Source organism: Electrophorus electricus, chromosome 19, assembly GCF_041902795.1.
Source record: "Electrophorus electricus isolate QZ-2024a chromosome 19, ASM4190279v1, whole genome shotgun sequence".
Lineage (NCBI taxonomy): Eukaryota > Metazoa > Chordata > Actinopteri > Gymnotiformes > Gymnotidae > Electrophorus > Electrophorus electricus.
Window position 1 is genome coordinate 4,749,740 of NC_137515.1, and position 18,574 is coordinate 4,768,313.

Sequence of the window (18,574 nt, forward strand, 5' to 3'; positions counted from 1 at the left end):
AATTACCAAGTATGTGTGTGAAGCTTTTCAGTTTTAGATTGCAGTTTATAGTATGATGGAATGACTGGCGTGGAAGCTGACTGCTTGGCAAGCGTTTAATGGCATTTAACAGTTTCGTCACTTAGTGGAAGCGTCGATCATTGGTGCTAACCTTAGTCTCTACGTTGGCAGCAGAAGACAAGAGCCAATCGTACAGCAGCTCGCAAAGTGAGCAGCGATGTCTTTGTACGTTCACAGCCAATCAGTAACTTCGGTTAAAATATTCTCCCGCCCCTTTCACCCCTTATCCTATGACGTCGTCTCAGCTGCGGGCCGCCGACGCAGGGCTGGGTTTCCATTTTTGATGCGAGTTTCGGGAAACAACAATATGGAGCCGGACATGGAGGACAAAACGTTAGAGCTCATGGTAAGTCTTCGTTACTGTTTAAAACCAGTTATAAATCCGTCCACATTACTCAAGTAGTTGTGGACCGAGTCCGTCCAATTCTCCGCGGTATCCAAACCAAGTAGAACTAGCTAACTGGCTAAGCGTGGAAACATCGACAGAAGGAGAGGAGACAAATAGCCAGCCAGGGAGGGCCTTGTGTTTTAATCGCTAGATAGATGCAGAGATCTTGGTAGCTTTCGAGTTTTCACTGGAGCCATGTCTTCTGGAATAGGTAGCCACGACCATTCACAGCATATGAGGCTGTTGATCCAGTTTGTATATTTGTTGATCTGTGTGCGAAACGGTTCGAGGAGGAGAGGGTACTGCGGCGTCGTTGTCGTGAGGGAGAGCCCGGCTGTTCACGCCGAGTTAGCCGGCTGGCTGACGGTGTTTCACTGCGGCGTCGCTGCGCCACAATTGACGGTCTCGCCTTGATTTTTTTTATACGCCGAAAGATGTGGCTCATGTACAGTAATGATGTCCTGATTGACGTTGTCATTATGCACTGGCTCTTACTTTAGAGTTGATTTGGAATAGTCTGTTGGAATTGTGTCTTCTTCGTGATCGATGTGGCTACAGCAGCTTTGAAAATTGGCGTTTAAGATGCGTAGAAGGAAGTAAAGTAGCTAACGCTATCTAGTTAGCTTGCTACCTAGCAGCTAACCGGTCACTGTGCAATGCATGCTGGCTAACCTGGCTAGCTGAATTGCTAAATGACGTTGTCTGGATGACCTGAAAATAAATATGTAGATAGCTCTGCAAGTATGGTAAATTTATTGTTGACCTGTCAGTAAATAAATGCATTGGCTCATTGAAGGTTGTCCATTGTAAATAACTATAATTTCTTTAGCTAGGGTAGCTAGCTAGCTAGCTAGCTAGCTGATGCACCGTAGGAAATGGGCAAGGATGCTACCCAACTAGCTAGCTGATTAGCTGGCCTAAGTGGTTTCGTCAAATCGCCGCTATAGTAAGGCAGCCAATAGGTCATGCATCTAGCTACATAAATGGTCATTTATCTGATGATGTTCACAAAGCTAACATTTTATTCTTTGAGTATTTGAAAAAATGCAAATTTGTAGTTTTGCCTGTTGATAACGGTGGTTTTAAGCAAGAGCATATTTAAATGTAACTGTGGTGGTTTTAGCTCTCTAACATTTAGCTATTTAATGATACATTAATACTGAAATTGGTGTTTAAGAGGAAACGTGATATCAATTGCTGAATGGTATAGCTAAGTTACGCAGAGGTTGGATATAAAAACATTTGAAATGTTTGGCGAAAAAAAATATCTCCTAATCAGTATGGATCCGTTAAACGCAGCATCACTTATGGTCGATATCTATATGTTATCCGCTCTGTCAAGGGTTTTGCTTCCTGTTGCCATGGATACAGTAAAACGTAGGAGTACCCGCTATTGAGTTTGTTCAATCAAGCTTAACATTAGTAAAGACTGAGGATTTGTTTGTGTGGTTGATGGCCTCTTTTGAATTACAGTATGTGAAGGCTACAGTGTCACGTATTTCCCCAGTTAGGCTCAGGCATACGCAAGTGTTCTGCACCTGCTAAGGTACTATAAGCTTTTTGTCAGCTGATGCTGGTAGCCTGATATTTAGTACCTTTTATTGTTTTGTTTTGTTTTTTTTTATTGTCTTGGAGAGAGAGAGACAGACAGACAGACAGACAAGGGTGTCATGATTCTCATAAATTACTAATCCATTGTTCAAGGACCACCCCAAGCAGTTGAGATCTCTCCCATATCATAACATGTGTTTACTGTGTGATAAAACTGTAGAGAACGTGTTACCAGGTTGATGTGTGTCAGCAACATAGTAGAGTAGAAATGTGGTACTGAAGAACTGTACTGGGGAAAACTTAGGTGTGGGCTGACCTCTGTTTACACTGAATGAATCACTGAGTCCCCTAAAGGAGGAATTTGTCACTGTAACCAAAATCTTTATTTCCTACATATCCTGGGATGACATAAAAACACATTAGGTGTTACCTGCCACTACTTGACATGCATATATCCAAAAGAATTAGTGGTGCAAGGCCATAAGGAGGAAAAAGCAAGTGCTACAGAACATGGTGGTTGCTGCAAACGGGGTTTAAGAAAACAAACACTCAAAGAGGTGTTTTAGTCAGCTGTGTGCTTTTCCAGCTGCTGCCACTGTTGGTTTTCAGCAGGCCGTCCAGTGGGAGCCACTGAAAGCCGCAAACTAAAGTCATGTGTCGTTTCTGGCTCCCTGTGTGTCGGGACACAGGCGCAACCTCTCAGCCGCCACTGTTCCGCGCAACGAACCGTGGCATGTGGAGAGTGGCTGATGGTGAGCACGCGCCCTTTTGCTCCTCCTGCTCTGGCCTCAAGTAGCTGTTGTGCTGTTTACTGCGCACAAACAGCTGCACAAGAACAACATGCTCAGCCTCCTTATATTTACAGTAGCAATAAGAAATGTAACATGACCAGCGGGCTACACAGTAGTATAATAGATGTCTGCCTGGGGGCTGTGAGGTCCTGGTGCCATTTGTTCAGTGTGCCTCGGTTCGTACGAGCCATGGGCTTTGCTGCATTGTCTTAGTTTATCCCAGTGTTTATTACGAAAGAAATGTGCTTTGCTTCTCCTTCAGAACACTTCAGTCATGGAGTCCCATACTGGAGATCTCTCCCCAAAGACCACCACAGTATTTAAGGTGAGAAGTGTGCCCTATCTGTTTAGCAAATCTACTGCAGATACGTACTTAGTTAAGTAGATAAATATACTTAGTAAAGTAAATATATTATGGGTTATCTGTAGACCCTGTGTGCATTTAGATGGTTTAATTTCTTCTTTATTTGCTTTATTCTTAAATCAGCTTTGTTAATGGCATATTGCACAACTACATAAGAAGATTGTGGATTTTTCTTTAAACCAGTAGCTTGGGGTAGTTCTCCTTTTGGATTTTTCCCAGTACCAGTGCTAAAACGATACTTCAGATGCTTCATTAAATTTGGCGACACAATGGATTTAAATAATTAGTTGCATGTCCCAGTGTATTAATCTTATTTGGTGGAAAAACAACTATACTTTAGACTCTTTAGGTATTTTAACCATGTTTAAGGTACTAGCTGGAGATGATGGCAGCGTGACTGCTTCTGTTGCCTGTAGTATCCCTTTCAGAGCACCAGAAGGCAAATGTTTCAGTTAACAGCTCAGGCATTCAAAGGAATATTTTGGCCAAAAAAAAAATAATTCAAATTTACATTTTCGACTTGCTCAATCCACCAAGACATGTTTTGTGGTCCAAATTGTTTGTTTAGAATGAAAGTTGCTAATTATAACACACTGGAAAGTCAGTTGCAACCCAAATAACCTTCGTGAATACATAAACAAAAACTGCATCCATGTCTTAATTAAGGTCTCACAGACTAGTGGATGTTTTTAGGATGCAGTATGACTCGCTGTGGACTAAAAACATTACTGCTACAGGCAGTGACCTGGATGTGGTAAATGGAGTCGATGTTAGCCACTAGACTTTGAAAACCAACTGGACTTCTTTTATTTCAGTCACTAATGTAATGTGATGACACAACACTCCCTTTTTATGCCATTGTGAAACATTTGCTTTCCTGAATCCTTTGTAAATATACTGACTCTTAGATTAATTCTCAACTAGAGAATGATATCTGTTCTCTGTTCAAGGGTTATAATAGTGCTGCATTTTGGGTTTTTATTTTCATTGTTTAAGTAACTGTCTCCGTGTTTGCTGTTAGATCACCAATGGTCCTCTGACGGGGTCGCGGAAGAGGCCGTCGGAAGGGAACTATGAGAAGGAGAAGGATGTTTGTATCCAACTGTTTGACCAGTGGTCAGAGGCTGACCAGGTGGAGTTTGTGGAGCATCTGATTTCACGCATGTGCCACTACCAGCACGGCCACATCAACTCCTACCTCAAGCCTATGCTCCAAAGGGACTTTATCACAGCGCTGCCAGGTATATAGCTCTCGCTCTCTCTCTCTCTCTCTCTCTCTCTCTCTCTCACACACAAAAATGCATATAAGGATTAGCATGTTCTGAAGAGAAGGTTTGGCATGGGGCTGGGCAATATGATTAAGAAAACAAATTTCTGTGTTTAAGAGAAATGGCGATATATGATATGATGAAAACCTTAAGAAAGTATAGTTTAAGTATCAGTATTTATTTGTAAGACCAAAGAGTATGCTGTATTTGCCTGTTCTTCATGGTGTTTCACTGACTTGGCAAACTGCAGTGATGTAGTTTGAGGTGGTGAAATCATTTTTGTATGCTGCTGCCTTTATTTGCAATGTTATCATCACATGCTTAGCACAACACACTACTCTATTAAGCCTCATCCCTCCAGAAACCAAACCATTTCCACAAAACCGACCCACAGATTCTTTTTATATATACAATTAAATCTACGCCACTGGTCTCGTTTTCCTCTATTGTTGACTTCAGTTCTCATTGAATTAGACATGAGTAAGCATGATGAATGTGGTGAAAATTGCAACAGCAGCATACCCTGCATACAATGGTGGCCAGTGAGGTGTGTTTTTGCCCGAGAGAGAGACATGGTGTGTGTAGTGTGAATTATATTTTTGCTCAATTCTCTTCTCTTTATATATGCATCAGGCAGCTGCTTAGTTTCTAACAAAAAAATTGTTTTTATTACAATGTCTTATAATATGTGTATAAATATATTTTAAAGGGTTAAAATCATTTGTGTTAAGACAGAGCACTGCTCTTTAAGAGACATAATTCATTGGTTCGTGCATTCTTTATCAGTCTGCTTTACGTGCTAAAGAGAAAAGTCCATATATGATCTGCTCCAAGTAAAAGGCCTAAAGCAGTGAATATTGTAAAATGACATTCATACACGACATTGTATGATCGGTAGAGACACACTTCATGTTTTGGAAGTGTTTTTTGCTCTACCCCTGATAGCCTCCGTGCCTTCAGCGAGGACAAGCCTGATTTTCGGACAGTCGCTCCTTGTGTGGCGGTCACTGTGATGCCTCTGTCCCTTTTTGTCCCTCCGACATGTGCGCACAACAGCCCAGGGCCTGGACCACATAGCAGAGAACATCCTGTCGTTTCTGGACGCACGCTCGCTCTGCTCAGCCGAGCTGGTGTGCAAGGAGTGGCAGCGCGTCATCTCCGAGGGCATGCTGTGGAAGAAGCTGATCGAGCGCATGGTGCGCACAGACCCGCTCTGGAAGGGCCTCTCTGAAAGACACCAGTGGTGAGCAGCTCAACGCCTCTGAACGGTTCCGATTATGAGCTTGCTTTGATATGTGCACATCAGATCTGTGAAACATCTTTCCCTTCATGCATACTGGCCTGTCTCGTATAGCTTTCAGATTCTCCGTTTCAGGCCCACAATCTCAACACAGACCCCTGTCTTTTATTGCTGTTGTGCCTTCTTTCCACAGGGAAAAATACTTGTTCAAGAACCGCACCACAGAAGTCCCTCCAAACTCCTACTACCGCTCTCTTTACCCCAAAATCATTCAGGACATCGAGGTGAGCATGGCGGTCATCAGTTACTCACGTTTCACATGCTTGGTGAGGGTTTATGGGATGAAACCCTGATGCTATAAAGGATGCCTTTGAACAAAGTAAAAAAATCACAATTCAGTCACAATTCAGAATTTGTCATTGTTGCAATGCACTTTTCAACATGTAGTACGTAGACAGTAGGATAACTACAGACTTAACTTTGTACTGCATACTTTTAAAGAAATGTTGCGTGTTTTTGCCACTGTTCCCAGACCATTGAGGCCAACTGGCGGTGTGGAAGGCACAACCTCCAGAGGATCCAGTGCAGGTCTGAGAACAGTAAAGGAGTCTACTGCCTCCAGTACGATGACGACAAGATCATCAGCGGCCTCCGAGATAACTCCATCAAGGTGAGAGCGAGAGAGGGCACACACACGGCACCCTTTTAGCAGTTCAGATGGGTTAACTGGCTCATATGTAATGGCAGCAGAGTAGAGCAGATATGTTGATGATCTGATCGAAATAAGTGTATTGTGGGAATCTCTGGTGTGGGCTGAGTTCAGTTTACATGGACTGAATCACTGAGGCAGCTAAATGAGGAATTTGTCACTGTAATTAAAGTCTTTACTTCCTGTATAGCTCAGTATGATGACATAAAAACACACTGGAGGTTACGTGACACTGTGTGTCCAAACGTATTAGTGGTGGAACGGGGCTAAACAAAAACCTGAACACACTGTTCTAGTCAGCCATGCCAACACAGCCCTCTAGCGGCTGAGACCACGATGTAGTGAAGGCCATCTCAATCACTATAGCTGGTTGTGACTGTGTAATGTTGGTTTAGGGGTCATGCCCTAAGCGTCCGGCTTGGCTGCATTGCCTTGACAGGAGTTGGATGTAGATGCTGTCAGTCAATCAGGGTTCAGACCTCTTTATCATAACATTATCATCATGTACTAGCCATGGAGCCATGGGTTTGTGTGTGTCTTATGCGATGGCGTAGCTAGTTGCTACTCCATTTTTAGTTAAGCAGTGTGAGCTGAGCTTCCAGTTGTGTTGAAGGTGATTAGTTTCACGTTCAAAAGGCCCCTGTTTCAACTCTTTGATTTCATGTAAATGAAACATAAGTACGGATTTGACCACTTTACTGTAAACAAAAGCAAGTTGCAAGTAAAGAAAGGCTTCAGTACACTCAGGGCTATCTGAGGCATAACAGCAGTGTACACACAGTCAGAAGCATGTTGGCCTGTGTTCATTAGTGCATATCTGCACCTAAACAGCTGTCAAACACTAGGACTCATCAAATACCAATAAGGATATTTTTAAGCTCATCTGGCATTGCCAATATCCGATCAGTTTTGGCATCTTTGCTTTAACGTCAAGAATGCAAGCGTATATTTTATGGAAATCCAACCCTGGTCTACTTCTATAGCTCTCTTCTCCTGCAGAGTTTAGTTCCTGCCCTAATCTTCCACATCTGGCTCCGATATTCACATCGGAGATCATAGGCAATGGAACCCCCTCGGCAGGAGCTTGATCCCAAGGATATTTCCTTACACAAATGTTTCATGCTATTCGCTGTGGGGTTTCTTACTTTCTCTTTTTGTCACTGAGCAATAATCGTCTATTATTTTGCCATTATGTAAGATGAAAATGGTGCTGTAGGTATGGTGTTTTGAATTAATTAGATACCTGAATAAAGAGATTTTTATGTTTGTGTGTAGATCTGGGATAAGCAGTCGCTGGAGTGTTTGAAGATTCTGACGGGGCACACGGGCTCTGTGCTGTGTCTGCAGTATGACGAGAGAGTTATTGTTACCGGCTCATCTGACTCCACTGTCAGGTTAACTCAGCCTTTCTCCATCTGCCTTTCTTCCCACCACTTGAAATATCCTCCACCTAGCACTACCCTTTGCCCTCTGCCCCATCCCCTTTGCCCTCCCTCCCTCCCTCCTTCCTTCCCTCCCTCTGCACCTTTTTAACCCTACTCATCTTTCCTCATTTCTGGCTTTTGTCTGTATCTCTATCCTTCGCATTCCTTCCTTTTTTACTCTTTGCCCGACCTGCCAGCCTTTGGTCTCGTTGGATTGCCTTGCCTTGGCTCTGCTGTAATAAGCCCCCCCCCCCCGCCCACTCTAGGGTGTGGGACGTGAGCTCGGGGGAGGTGCTGAACACGCTCATCCACCACAACGAGGCCGTGCTGCACCTGCGCTTCTGTAACGGCCTGATGGTGACTTGCTCGAAGGACCGCTCCATCGCCGTGTGGGACATGGCCTCTCCCACCGACATCAGCCTGCGCCGCGTGCTCGTGGGCCACCGCGCCGCCGTCAACGTTGTCGACTTCGACGACAAGTACATCGTGTCTGCCTCGGGGGATCGCACCATTAAGGTCAGCCAGCCCTCGTGCCTGTGTCGCCCAATCCGATTCCGCCGGCTGCCTGACGTATACAGCAGGGGGCGCTGTAGGGCAGTGGTGTGCTTTTGCCCTGGCCAAGATGCTCCCCAGACGGCAGCTCTGACAGTCTGCGGCTGGCCAGCTTACCCCGGCTGGACTGCTCCCTCCCCGTCTCCTGCCCCTTCTGCCTCCCAGACGCTGGAGTTATGGGCAGCTGGGATTCCAGGAACAGCCCTGCGCGAGCCCACCCATCACTCCGGGACACGTGCCAAGTTATCCTGCTTGGGGAGGGGGTGAAAATAGTCCGCCACTCTGTGCTCCCACCCTCTGAAAACATTCCCCAAACTAATGAAACAAAGCAGTCAGGATGGGTGCGTGCATGCCTGTAGGTGTGTGTGCGCATGCATGCATGCATGCGTTCATGTTATCCCACCCTGCCATCCACCCTGAGTATCATAAACGGGTTTTCTGTAACTGAGGAATTGGAGTTGACAATTCGGGCGCCTTCGTGTAGCCAGCCTGTGGTTGCCGGGCGCACTGAACGCATGCTTGTGTGTCTGCAGGTGTGGAGTACAAGCACCTGTGAGTTTGTGCGCACCCTAAATGGCCACAAACGCGGAATTGCCTGCCTGCAGTACAGAGACCGGCTCGTGGTTAGTGGCTCCTCAGACAACACCATCAGGTACGTGCGTGTGTAAGTGAGTGCGAGATGGAAAACTGGCTATTATAAATAAATGTCTTGTTCTATGAGATCTGACTATTCATCTCATTACATGTTTTTGTGACCGTGTCATTTTGAGTGTAATGAAATCACTCTGGCTTACAAAAGCCCCGCTCTGCTTGATCACTAACGTGATTTATAGTCTCTGGCCCTGCACTAAATTTAATATCTGTCTCTCTTTACCCCCCTCCCCCTCCCCCGTGTGTGTGTGGGTGTGGGTGTGGGTGTCTACAGGCTATGGGATATTGAGTGTGGCGCCTGTTTGCGGGTTTTGGAAGGCCATGAGGAACTTGTCCGCTGCATTCGATTTGATAATAAAAGGATCGTGAGTGGGGCGTATGACGGGTACGAACCCCAGCCTCTCAGCTGCACCCTGTGCTGCTCAACTCCGTCTGCCTTGTGAAGCACAAAAAAATACCCTCGAAGATTTGTAAACCATCTGCCATAAATGAATCTCAGTTTAGTTGAGTAGGTGTTGGGTTTTGTCATGTGTAACATTGGTTGGGGGGGGGGGGGGGGGATGTAAAGCACCCGTACTCTAGATTTTTAACAGAAGCTCCTTAATGAGACGTAGGTTTTAAAGTGCTCTCTGTCCTCTGAGGTTTACATGTGGGGAAGGGTAATTGTGTCTAGTTGTGGTTTTTACTCTGCCCGTGCACTTCAGTTCCACTACTGGAGCTGCTCCACACTTAATTAGCTAGTGAGGTGAGTGAAGTGTCGGAGGGAGGGAGGCCGGCCAAACCCTACTGGGGAAGAACATATTTGCTTATTTTTGCATATCTTTTTTGGTAGCAGATAATTTAAGATTTTCTTTTACTGGTAATCTAGTAGTAATACACAAGAACCTGAGTATAAATAAGACAAACAAGGTCTATGATTGCTAGTCACTCATTGTCCATTAGGTTACATGAGATTAGCTGTATTATGTAAAGGTTAGAAATTGCTACTGCCTGCCGTTTTAATGAGGATGTGATGTAGGTTTAGGAATTGAATGTGGGCTAATGGCATTTTAATGGTTCAGTAGTGCTTGATTGCACACATAATGACTGCTGTTGTATGTGTGTGTTTGGGCAGTAAAATTAAAGTGTGGGACCTGCAGGCAGCGCTGGACCCAAGAGCCCCGGCCAGCACTCTGTGTCTGCGAACACTGGTGGTGAGTGGTCAGGAGAATGAACACGCACACAAACCCGTAACAGCCTTAGTCTTCCTGTTGTACTGCATTATTACATGTGATGACACTGCCCTCACACTGACACAGGTTAGTTTGTGTGTGTGTGTGTGTGTAGGAGCACTCGGGACGTGTGTTTCGGCTTCAGTTTGATGAGTTCCAGATCATCAGCAGTTCCCATGACGACACCATCCTCATCTGGGATTTCCTGAATGTGTCAACTAATGGACAAATGGAAGGGCGATCGCCATCCCGCACGTATACCTACATATCCAGATAGCAGGTAATGCATAATTACACACACATACAGATGATCACATGACAGGAATAATGTATGATGAGCACAAGTGCATTCCTGCATCCTTTGATGCAGTATTACTGAAATACCTTACACACTATATGATGAGAATTGATAGTAATTTACAAACGTGTGTGTGTGTGTGTGTGTGTGTGTGTGTGTGTGTGTGTGTGTGTGTGTGTGTGTGTGTGTGTGTGTGTGTGTGTGTGTGTGTGTGTGTGTGTGTGTGTGTGTGTGTGTGTGTGTGTGTCATACACAGGGTGGCCTTGGAGGCGTGTGGAGAGCATGAGTGTGTGTGTGTGTGTGTGTGTGTCTGTGGGGACAGTCCTGATGACTGAGTCTCTGTGGTAGTGTGCCAGGATCAGAGGTCAAGGAACGCCACCCCTCTAATCCCCTGACCCTCCTCTCTCTCTCTCTCTCTCTCTCTCTCTCTCTCCTCTGATTTTCTCCCCCCCCCCCCCCCTTACATCTTGAGCACGCACAGACACACACACGTACGGCCCTGCTCCTCTCGTTTTCTCTTTGCTGAGGAGATGGACAGAGGGATGCCATCGAAAAAGAGCATGGAGCTCCACCCCCATACCCAGAGTGATGATTTCCTTAACCACGCCCCTGGGCCCACGGACTATATATTTGTTTTTCTGTGATCAGAAGGAAAAAAGAATACAGTGGAAGTTATTCTCTTCCCTGAAGACTGTATGTGCATGAATGAACGATGGGACAGCAGAGCCGGTCACTCCCTGTTTGTCTGTCTTAATATTTTTTTTTTTTATTTTATTTTATTTTTTTTTTTTGGAAATTCTTTTCTTTTTTTTAATTTGGGAAGTCTTTTCTTTGTGGTATTGTACTAATAACTGTAGTTCTCTCCCTTTTCAAATTCTTCCCCAACATGTCACTCTGTCCCTCCATGTTCCTACTAGCTCTAGCTTTCTCTGTCTCTTCTTCTCTCCCAATATTTCTCCATCTTGGTCCCTTTTGCTGTTTGCTTGTCTAGGTTCCAAATGACCCATAACTGATCTGAATCTAGTTGTAAACAAAACTGTCTTGTCTGAAACTGTGTTGTATATTAAAGATTTTTTTAAAGAAAAATTATTAAGGAGAATAAAGTAAATTGACTGTGAAGTAGTATTAAGCTTGGTTACTGGTGTGTGTGGGTGTGTGTGTGTGGGTGTGTGTGTGGGTGTGTGTGTGTGGGTGTGTGTGTGTGGGTGTGTGGGTGTGTGTGGGTGTGTGTGTGTGTGTGTGGGTGTGTGTGTGTGGGTGTGTGTGGGTGTGGGTGTGTGGGTGGGGGTGGGGGTGTGGGGGTGTGGAGAATGAGGGAGTGTCTAGTGCTGCTTCTGTACCAGCACAGGGGGCTAGTCTGCTAATGTGAAAAAGTCTATATTAAAGTTTTAAAATAAATGGCTGGGGGTGTTAAGTTTACTTTTGAATAAACTTTTTAAAATTATTATTTTTTTTTTTTTGCAATGGCAAATGCTTTTAGTTAAGGCTAAAGTGGGTAATAAATGCCTGCTGAGTGAGTAAAGGTAACCTGGATATAAAGGATACTTTAAAGGCTGTGTCGTGTTAGTCTGTGAGTGGTAGATGTTACAGGAACTGACTAGCACTTATTGTGAAGACTGTATAGTATGGCTTATCAGTAGTGCAGTGGAACACTAGAGCTCTACAGGTTCATGTCTTATCTCTTCCTTTCTCCTTTAGCCACTATGACTATTTTGGGTACAGGTTAACACTAGGCCTACAATAAATAAGATTTTCAATCAGAAATCCCTACTGACCATTTTTAATTTTAATACTAATTTGTCAGTCGCCCCCCCCCACCCTAAGACCCCAATCATTTTCACATATTTTAGAAGCTGCAAGTTTTAATGCCCTTAATGATCAATAGCATTACTGACCTCATTTATAAAAAAAAATACAACCCCAAATGATTTATGTCTGTTGTAAATGTTGTCAGACTGAGAGACTTTGGTCGTTGTTGTCTCATAAGGCAAATTACTGGTTTTCCCACTATAAACTTTTACAAAAAAGCTGTTTTGCCAGGTGGAGATGAACCAGTTTTGATTGACACAATCTAAGGAATGTGTAAGTAATACAATGCTGAAATCATAAAAACAAACAAATAATGCCACATTTCAACAAAATAAATATATATTTTTATAACCTGTATCAATATATTTAGTCTTTTAGGTTTAACTTCATGCCCACTAACAGTGGGAGTGGTGTAACTGGTTTTAACTGCATGTTGGCCTTTATACAAGGTCAAAGATGGAGAAGCAGAGATACCTGTCAGGTTCAGTAAGTAACGTACATTCATCTGGACCTCAGGGGTTATTTCACAACCTGCTAGTACTCAGATGGATGAAGATACAGGAGTGTCTTTGACCTCTGCTACTGGACTGACTTACATTATTCAGCAAAAACTGGGAAATGTAGTTGTTCTCTTAAATACCCTCCATTGCTGGACATTCTTTTCTGAGCCATCTGTGTCTGATGGGTACCATGCAATGGTACTGGCTGCAAGCTCATACATTCCACTCAACAAAATATGTGTACAACAGTAGCCATGCCAAACATTATTTGGTGCTATACCGCTGTGCTAAAAGCAAAAAAAAAAAAAAGACCAAAATTCAGACTCTGCAAGCGTTGTTATTCCATCCTGTGAGTTATAGTATCTGTAGAGTGTTCCATTTAGAGAACTAACTGTATGTCGTACAGTGCTCTGGGCCGCGCTTTATGAAACAAAATGTCTAAATATCGCATAGCAAATACCACAAATGGGTCACCTAAATGTAGAAGTTGTATATTAAAAAAAAAAGTGGAATTAATCCTCGAGAGATCTCTGAGGCATGATTAATGTAAATACTGTACTTTTTAGTCACTGGGGCTCTTCTTGTTCCTCTAAAGCCCTTTAGTTGTTGAAGCCCCAAAAACTGGGCCCAGCACATGCACTGATTCCTGATGGTAGGTTTCACTCGTGAGCCTCCTAATCAGGTACACAGCATATCGGCATGACCTGTTGCTCACCGCCGAACTTAAACAGCATTTAGTCTTGTCTCACATCAAGTGCTTAGTGTTTTGTGTTGAATACTGTACTGACTTTTTGCAGTGTGGTGTTTTCAGTTATTGTCATTATTCGCAGCGCTGGCATTGGCTACATTCGGCTGGTCTTTTTTTTCATGTCAGAGGAATGCCAACATGCCAGTGCAGTTGTCCTATTGATTATTATTTAAAGCGGGAATATTACTCATAAAATTATGCAATGCTTTGGGGCAAAGATGCAACAGATTTTAGGTTAAAGCTGACTAAGCTGACATGTTAAATTATGCACACACATCCGCCACAGTACTTTTCACCGGTGAAATGGTCATAAAGTGTGCTCATATCAACTCATATCAAATGTCTTTCACTATTATTTTTTTACTAGCCTCTACAGCAGTGGACACCGAAAAAATACTCTTATTCTCGAAGTGCTGTGTGCCCTTGTCAGAATTCATGAGTCTCAGAGTTTAGCTCCTGGACACATGCCCAGCTGTCATTGGCTGAAATAGTTTCGATAACAGAGAGTTTAGTCTTGCTCCTCCTACGGCCTCGACCTCTACCTGGAGGTGTGCTTGTGGTCCGGATGAAACTCTCTCAAACATGGGCATCAACTGGAGAAGAGCATCAGCTGGCTAGATTGAGTTCTCTTCCACGCCGGGGGTGATTCGTGCCTCGCCGTACGTTACGGCTGCGTGTGGGGAGGGCCGCGGTTACCCCGCGTCCGCCGACCCCTCTTGCCAATGGTGGTGAAGCCACAGTTCTGAGGGCCGGGCTGCTCTCCGGGGGGGAAGCGCTTCATGAAGTGCACGTCTCGCTGGTTGGCCCGTGTCTGTGGCCCCCGCCGTGGCCGGCCCTTCTTAGTGAAGCCCATGTACCAGCCTGAATAGTGCGCAGACATCCAGGCAGTGTAGTTGTTCTCCAACACCATCTCCACAAAGACACACTCATCCATCCTGCCACTGGCCTTCTGTGGGTGCAACATGGATAAAAGAGGACATCCAGAATTACTTTGGTCAGGAGTGTGACAGTGGCTCAGGGCTCAGTGACATGCATCAGCATCGTATATTTCACCATGGCAACAGAGTAAAAAGTCGGAGAATAATTAATGCGATGGAATTAAAGGAATACTTCACACAAAACCATTAGAGAGACTGGCACTGAAGTAAAACCACTGGGGATCATTTGGTACGTTCTCACTTATGCAACACTAACTAGGCTAGGGAAGGCAGTTCCTTTTATTAGCACTCTCTGATAGTGAAGTATTCCCTTAATGTTTACTGTAATGTTAAAGTCACTCACCCTCCCCACCAGTTTACCCTTGCGGTTCATGCACAGGTAGAAGTTGGTTTCTTTGCCTCGAATTCTCACCTGACTCCCAAAGGTATCTGCCTCCACAACAACCTGGGCTGGTGAAGAGACACACACAGACAAGGATACAGACGGGCCAAGGATCTGCTCGAGTTGCCTTTTTCAAAATCTCTGCCAGAGAAAATATTGCCAGAGAATTTTTTGTTTTTCCAGGCCAAGACACAGGCAACTCCCTATCTGCAACTATTCATTTCAATCGGTATTAGTCATCTAGGCTAATCGACATTAAGAAAAAAAAGTTTCACCGGGTGATGCCATCTTGACAACTTCAGTCTTCACTGGCCAATACTGCATACACTGCTCCCTTTCTTTCTGTCTTTCTACTTTCTCAGCTGTCTGATCAGGATGACTGATAACACTTTAATCCTCAGCAAACTTTTCTCTGGCATTTAATTTGTATTGTAGGAAATACTTCAGCCAGTTCTTTGTTGGAGAGAGGGACTGATTGCCATGTGATTGTTCGTTTAGCCCTTGAATTACAACGAGGTCATTTACAATCGATACCTACTCTCTCCCCAACATTTATCCCTCTCTGTTCTCTATTGTGGTTGGTCTCTGCCCTTCAAAGGAGACAAACAGGCAAATGCAGAATCCATCTGCTGATCAATAAAGGGGACTTTCAGAATCACTGCCCTTGGCTGTATCCCTTTCTCCTTCTTACCCTTACACTGTGTATTGATAAAAACCACTTTGGATTAAACCAAGTACATTTCATTACAGTGAAATAAACATTTGCGGGTTTATGCCCAAATTCTTCAGGTAAATCTGTGCACTGCAGATGTTCTTACCAAATTTGTCCCCATCCTCTCCCCTAGCCAAGATTTTCCGGCCGAGGACCTGCACGTGTTTGCCACTGGTCCGGCTGTACAGCTGGTATACTCTGTGATGTTTTCGGCTCAGACTGTCCCTTGCCCCTGTCTGATTCTCCACATGTGCCCCGAAATCAACATTATCCACTGCTAGCACCTACACATAGCATAAGGAAAGCAAATTGCAATTAATTCATTTATTGTCATTGCCATTGTATATTTATATGGGTATGTCACAGTTTATTAAAACCCACCTGCAGTAGGCCACACAACAGCAGTAAAATCTGGACACATCTAACAGGACAGAAAGAGAGAATGTAATTGTGATTGGTGAGAAAATATGCTCGTCAGCTGGTAAATGTTAGCGATGAATTAATATGTATCACTTAATGTGAAAATAAATCAATTTCTTTGCATTAACTGTCTGATATGCACTGTGGAGAAGCAGCCACATTTAGGTACAGGTGTATGAGAGTTTGGCCCTTGCTCCGTGATCTGAGCTGATATGTGAAGAAAGGCTTGCATGAAATTAAAAAAATAAATAAATAAATCACAGAATAAGCTGAATTCAGATACAAGGAGCTCTGGCATTAATGTTTGGTGAAACACAGATACACCTGACAAATGGCATACTGCATTCGTCCTAATTTCGCAGGACTACATTTTGCGCTGGTCATAACTTCAAAGTCGTTCTACAAGACTAAATTATCTCAGGATGATACGAGTTGCGAGTGCACTGTAACTTACATGGCAAAAACTGAAGGAAGGTTGCACTGCATTGCTCGAGCGCCACAATCGCTCCAAAAAGTGAAATTTCTGCGCCGGTTTGACATCGAACTGGAACTGGAGCCAACGCTCGACATATACCCAAGCGAGCATCTGAGCGCTCGTCAAAGGATTGCTGCTGAGTGTTCTCAGAGACGAAACGCTATTCGGTTGAATGAGACCAACTCCTGCGTAGGCATAACAGGTGAAACCCACACGTTGCTTTTATAAATAATCCGATTTGTAACTTCACTGTCTTCAGGTCACTGACAATAAAAGGCATTTTTTAAGGTTTTAAATATCTGTTGAGAAAAAAGACAAAAATACCAAGACACCCCGCAGTTATACCATAAGAGCACCACACAGAATTCAGAAATAAAACGATATGGTGTACTCCCAAGAATTCCCACAACTTAGGTCTTTTTTACTGTCGTTGCTAAATGCTTTATAGTTTCTCCCTTTTCACCATTCTTTTGTTTTCGGTGAAGCTGGCTCCGCGGCAGGGAAGCTCCCCTCGCTCGCCACAGGACAGTGCATTTGCTGAATGAAGAGGAAGCGCCGCCGAAGTGGAACGGTGAGGGGCGGGTGCGCGCAGGGGCTGGTGTGCTGTGCGAGATCAGTTATCCCAAAGGCGGGGCAGTGGTGGAGAAGCGGTGTCAGTAGTCCCCGCGGCATGGCAAGAAAATTAAAAGTGTTTTGCCTTTTATATAGGCCTATGGAAATTAGTAAGGGTGAAATAAGACAATCAAGCTGCGATCTACTCTAAATTTAGTGCCAGGCGGTTTTCCTGACAAATCAAGAGTTATAATCTGCAAACCATACAAAGTTCGGAGAAACCCTGTTAAGAGTATTTTCCCACAGAGATTAACTTTGAGAGAGATAGAGATTAAGCATGATTAATCAGTCATGATTATCTCTTTTTTTCCACCTCAAACGTCTCCAACCCTTTAAAGGCAACTTTGTATAACGGGAGTAAGTAAAATGAAACTGTATTAGGATACATCAAAATAGGATAAAAAGATGTTGAGGGAGGTATGTAAGCAAAGAGCTATTCCAAAATGAACATTTCTCTGGGATTTCGGCAGCACTGTTCGTTCCCTCGTCTCTGACCACAACAAAACCGCAGACGCCCGGTCAGCCAAGCGCTAGTACCGCGTGTAAGCCCCCCGCCCCTACGCTCCAGTACCCTCGGAGCAGGCGAAGGAACGAGATGTCTGAATTAATGGACGGAGAGTTTTAGGCTGTTTGGCAGCACTGAACGGTCTCAATGTGCCACGTTACATTTCTCGAGTTTGCTCACCTGTCATAATGGTCATAACATAACTTACACAGAATCATTTCTCATATCTCACTACATCTTAAACATTCGGTAGGCTCTAGAGAGGACGCATTCTCTGATCTGTGCGATATTCCAACGAACATGCAGAGACGGCTGTGCAGTTAACGGGTTATAACATTCCTGTGGTAATCAAATGTAATGCTCTATAGACAAGGCATTGTAAAAAGATATGCTGGACCAGAAGGGCCTGGTGAGATAGGGTGGAGTGAGCTGAGGCAATGCTTGTATCAGGCTTTGTGTAGGTGCTGTCCTTAGGTAAGTGGCCTTAGACCTCTGTTCTCTTTCTCGCACTGTATTTTTACGCACCTGATCTTCCCCGCAATTCTCTGCCATTTCTTTTCTTTGATTCTCTCTCCATTTCAACGGACCAGGCCCTCCACCCAGTGATTTTCGAGATGAAATGCAGAAATGTTGAAATAAGATCTGAGAGAGAGCGAGCGAGAGAGAGAGAGAGAGAGAGAGAGAGAGAGAAATATTTTAGACACTCTGTCTCACAGTCCTCTTAGTGCCTCATGAGATGTTTTCACCATCTCTAAGCTCCACTTGTTTTATTTTCGATAGAGCTATGCCTTGAGCTACATTTTCACCATATATGTAATTCAGTTGCTGTACTGAGGCCTGCAGTGAACATGGCTGAATGGCGTGTATGTGGAATGTGCTCTGTTTGGTGCATACTTTACCTATTCTCTCAATGGACTGGTTCTTGCCTTTCACGTCTAAAGTATTCCAAGCTCATTTTTCTCCAAC

At 44.1% G+C, this 18,574-nt stretch overlaps 2 protein-coding genes across 8 annotated transcripts; one reads left to right on the forward strand and one right to left on the reverse strand.

Annotated features, from left to right (window-relative positions):
* Nucleotides 1-291: 291 nt before the first annotated feature.
* fbxw11b (F-box and WD repeat domain containing 11b) lies at nucleotides 292-11,626 on the forward strand. Of its 5 annotated transcripts, none has more exons than XM_027030677.3 (13): nucleotides 292-406; nucleotides 3,053-3,115; nucleotides 4,176-4,395; nucleotides 5,479-5,665; nucleotides 5,856-5,946; nucleotides 6,195-6,332; nucleotides 7,647-7,765; nucleotides 8,062-8,311; nucleotides 8,881-8,999; nucleotides 9,273-9,383; nucleotides 10,113-10,191; nucleotides 10,325-10,489; nucleotides 10,764-11,626. In XM_027030677.3, the coding sequence occupies exons 1-12, from the start codon at nucleotides 344-346 to the stop codon at nucleotides 10,484-10,486; spliced, it is 1,602 nt and encodes a 533-aa protein (XP_026886478.1). In that variant the 5' UTR covers nucleotides 292-343; the 3' UTR covers nucleotides 10,487-10,489; nucleotides 10,764-11,626. The 5 variants fall into 5 exon arrangements, 3 of the variants coding, with proteins under 3 accessions (XP_026886478.1, XP_026886479.1, XP_035391269.1); XM_027030678.3 differs by having other exon boundaries at nucleotides 10,980-11,626; XM_035535376.2 differs by having other exon boundaries at nucleotides 10,989-11,626.
* Nucleotides 11,627-11,819: 193 nt separating this feature from the next.
* On the reverse strand, nucleotides 11,820-17,117 carry fgf18b (fibroblast growth factor 18b). 3 transcript variants are annotated; one of them, XM_081702121.1, is made up of 6 exons: nucleotides 16,955-17,117; nucleotides 16,471-16,676; nucleotides 15,978-16,017; nucleotides 15,703-15,880; nucleotides 14,846-14,952; nucleotides 11,820-14,513 (listed from the first exon to the last, which is right to left on the reverse strand). In XM_081702121.1, the coding sequence occupies exons 2-6, from the start codon at nucleotides 16,584-16,586 to the stop codon at nucleotides 14,229-14,231; spliced, it is 726 nt and encodes a 241-aa protein (XP_081558247.1). In that variant the 5' UTR covers nucleotides 16,587-16,676; nucleotides 16,955-17,117; the 3' UTR covers nucleotides 11,820-14,228. The 3 variants fall into 3 exon arrangements, with proteins under 3 accessions (XP_081558247.1, XP_081558248.1, XP_026886484.3); XM_081702122.1 differs by having other exon boundaries at nucleotides 14,915-14,952; nucleotides 16,471-17,117; XM_027030683.3 differs by having other exon boundaries at nucleotides 16,471-17,117.
* Nucleotides 17,118-18,574: the final 1,457 nt, after the last annotated feature.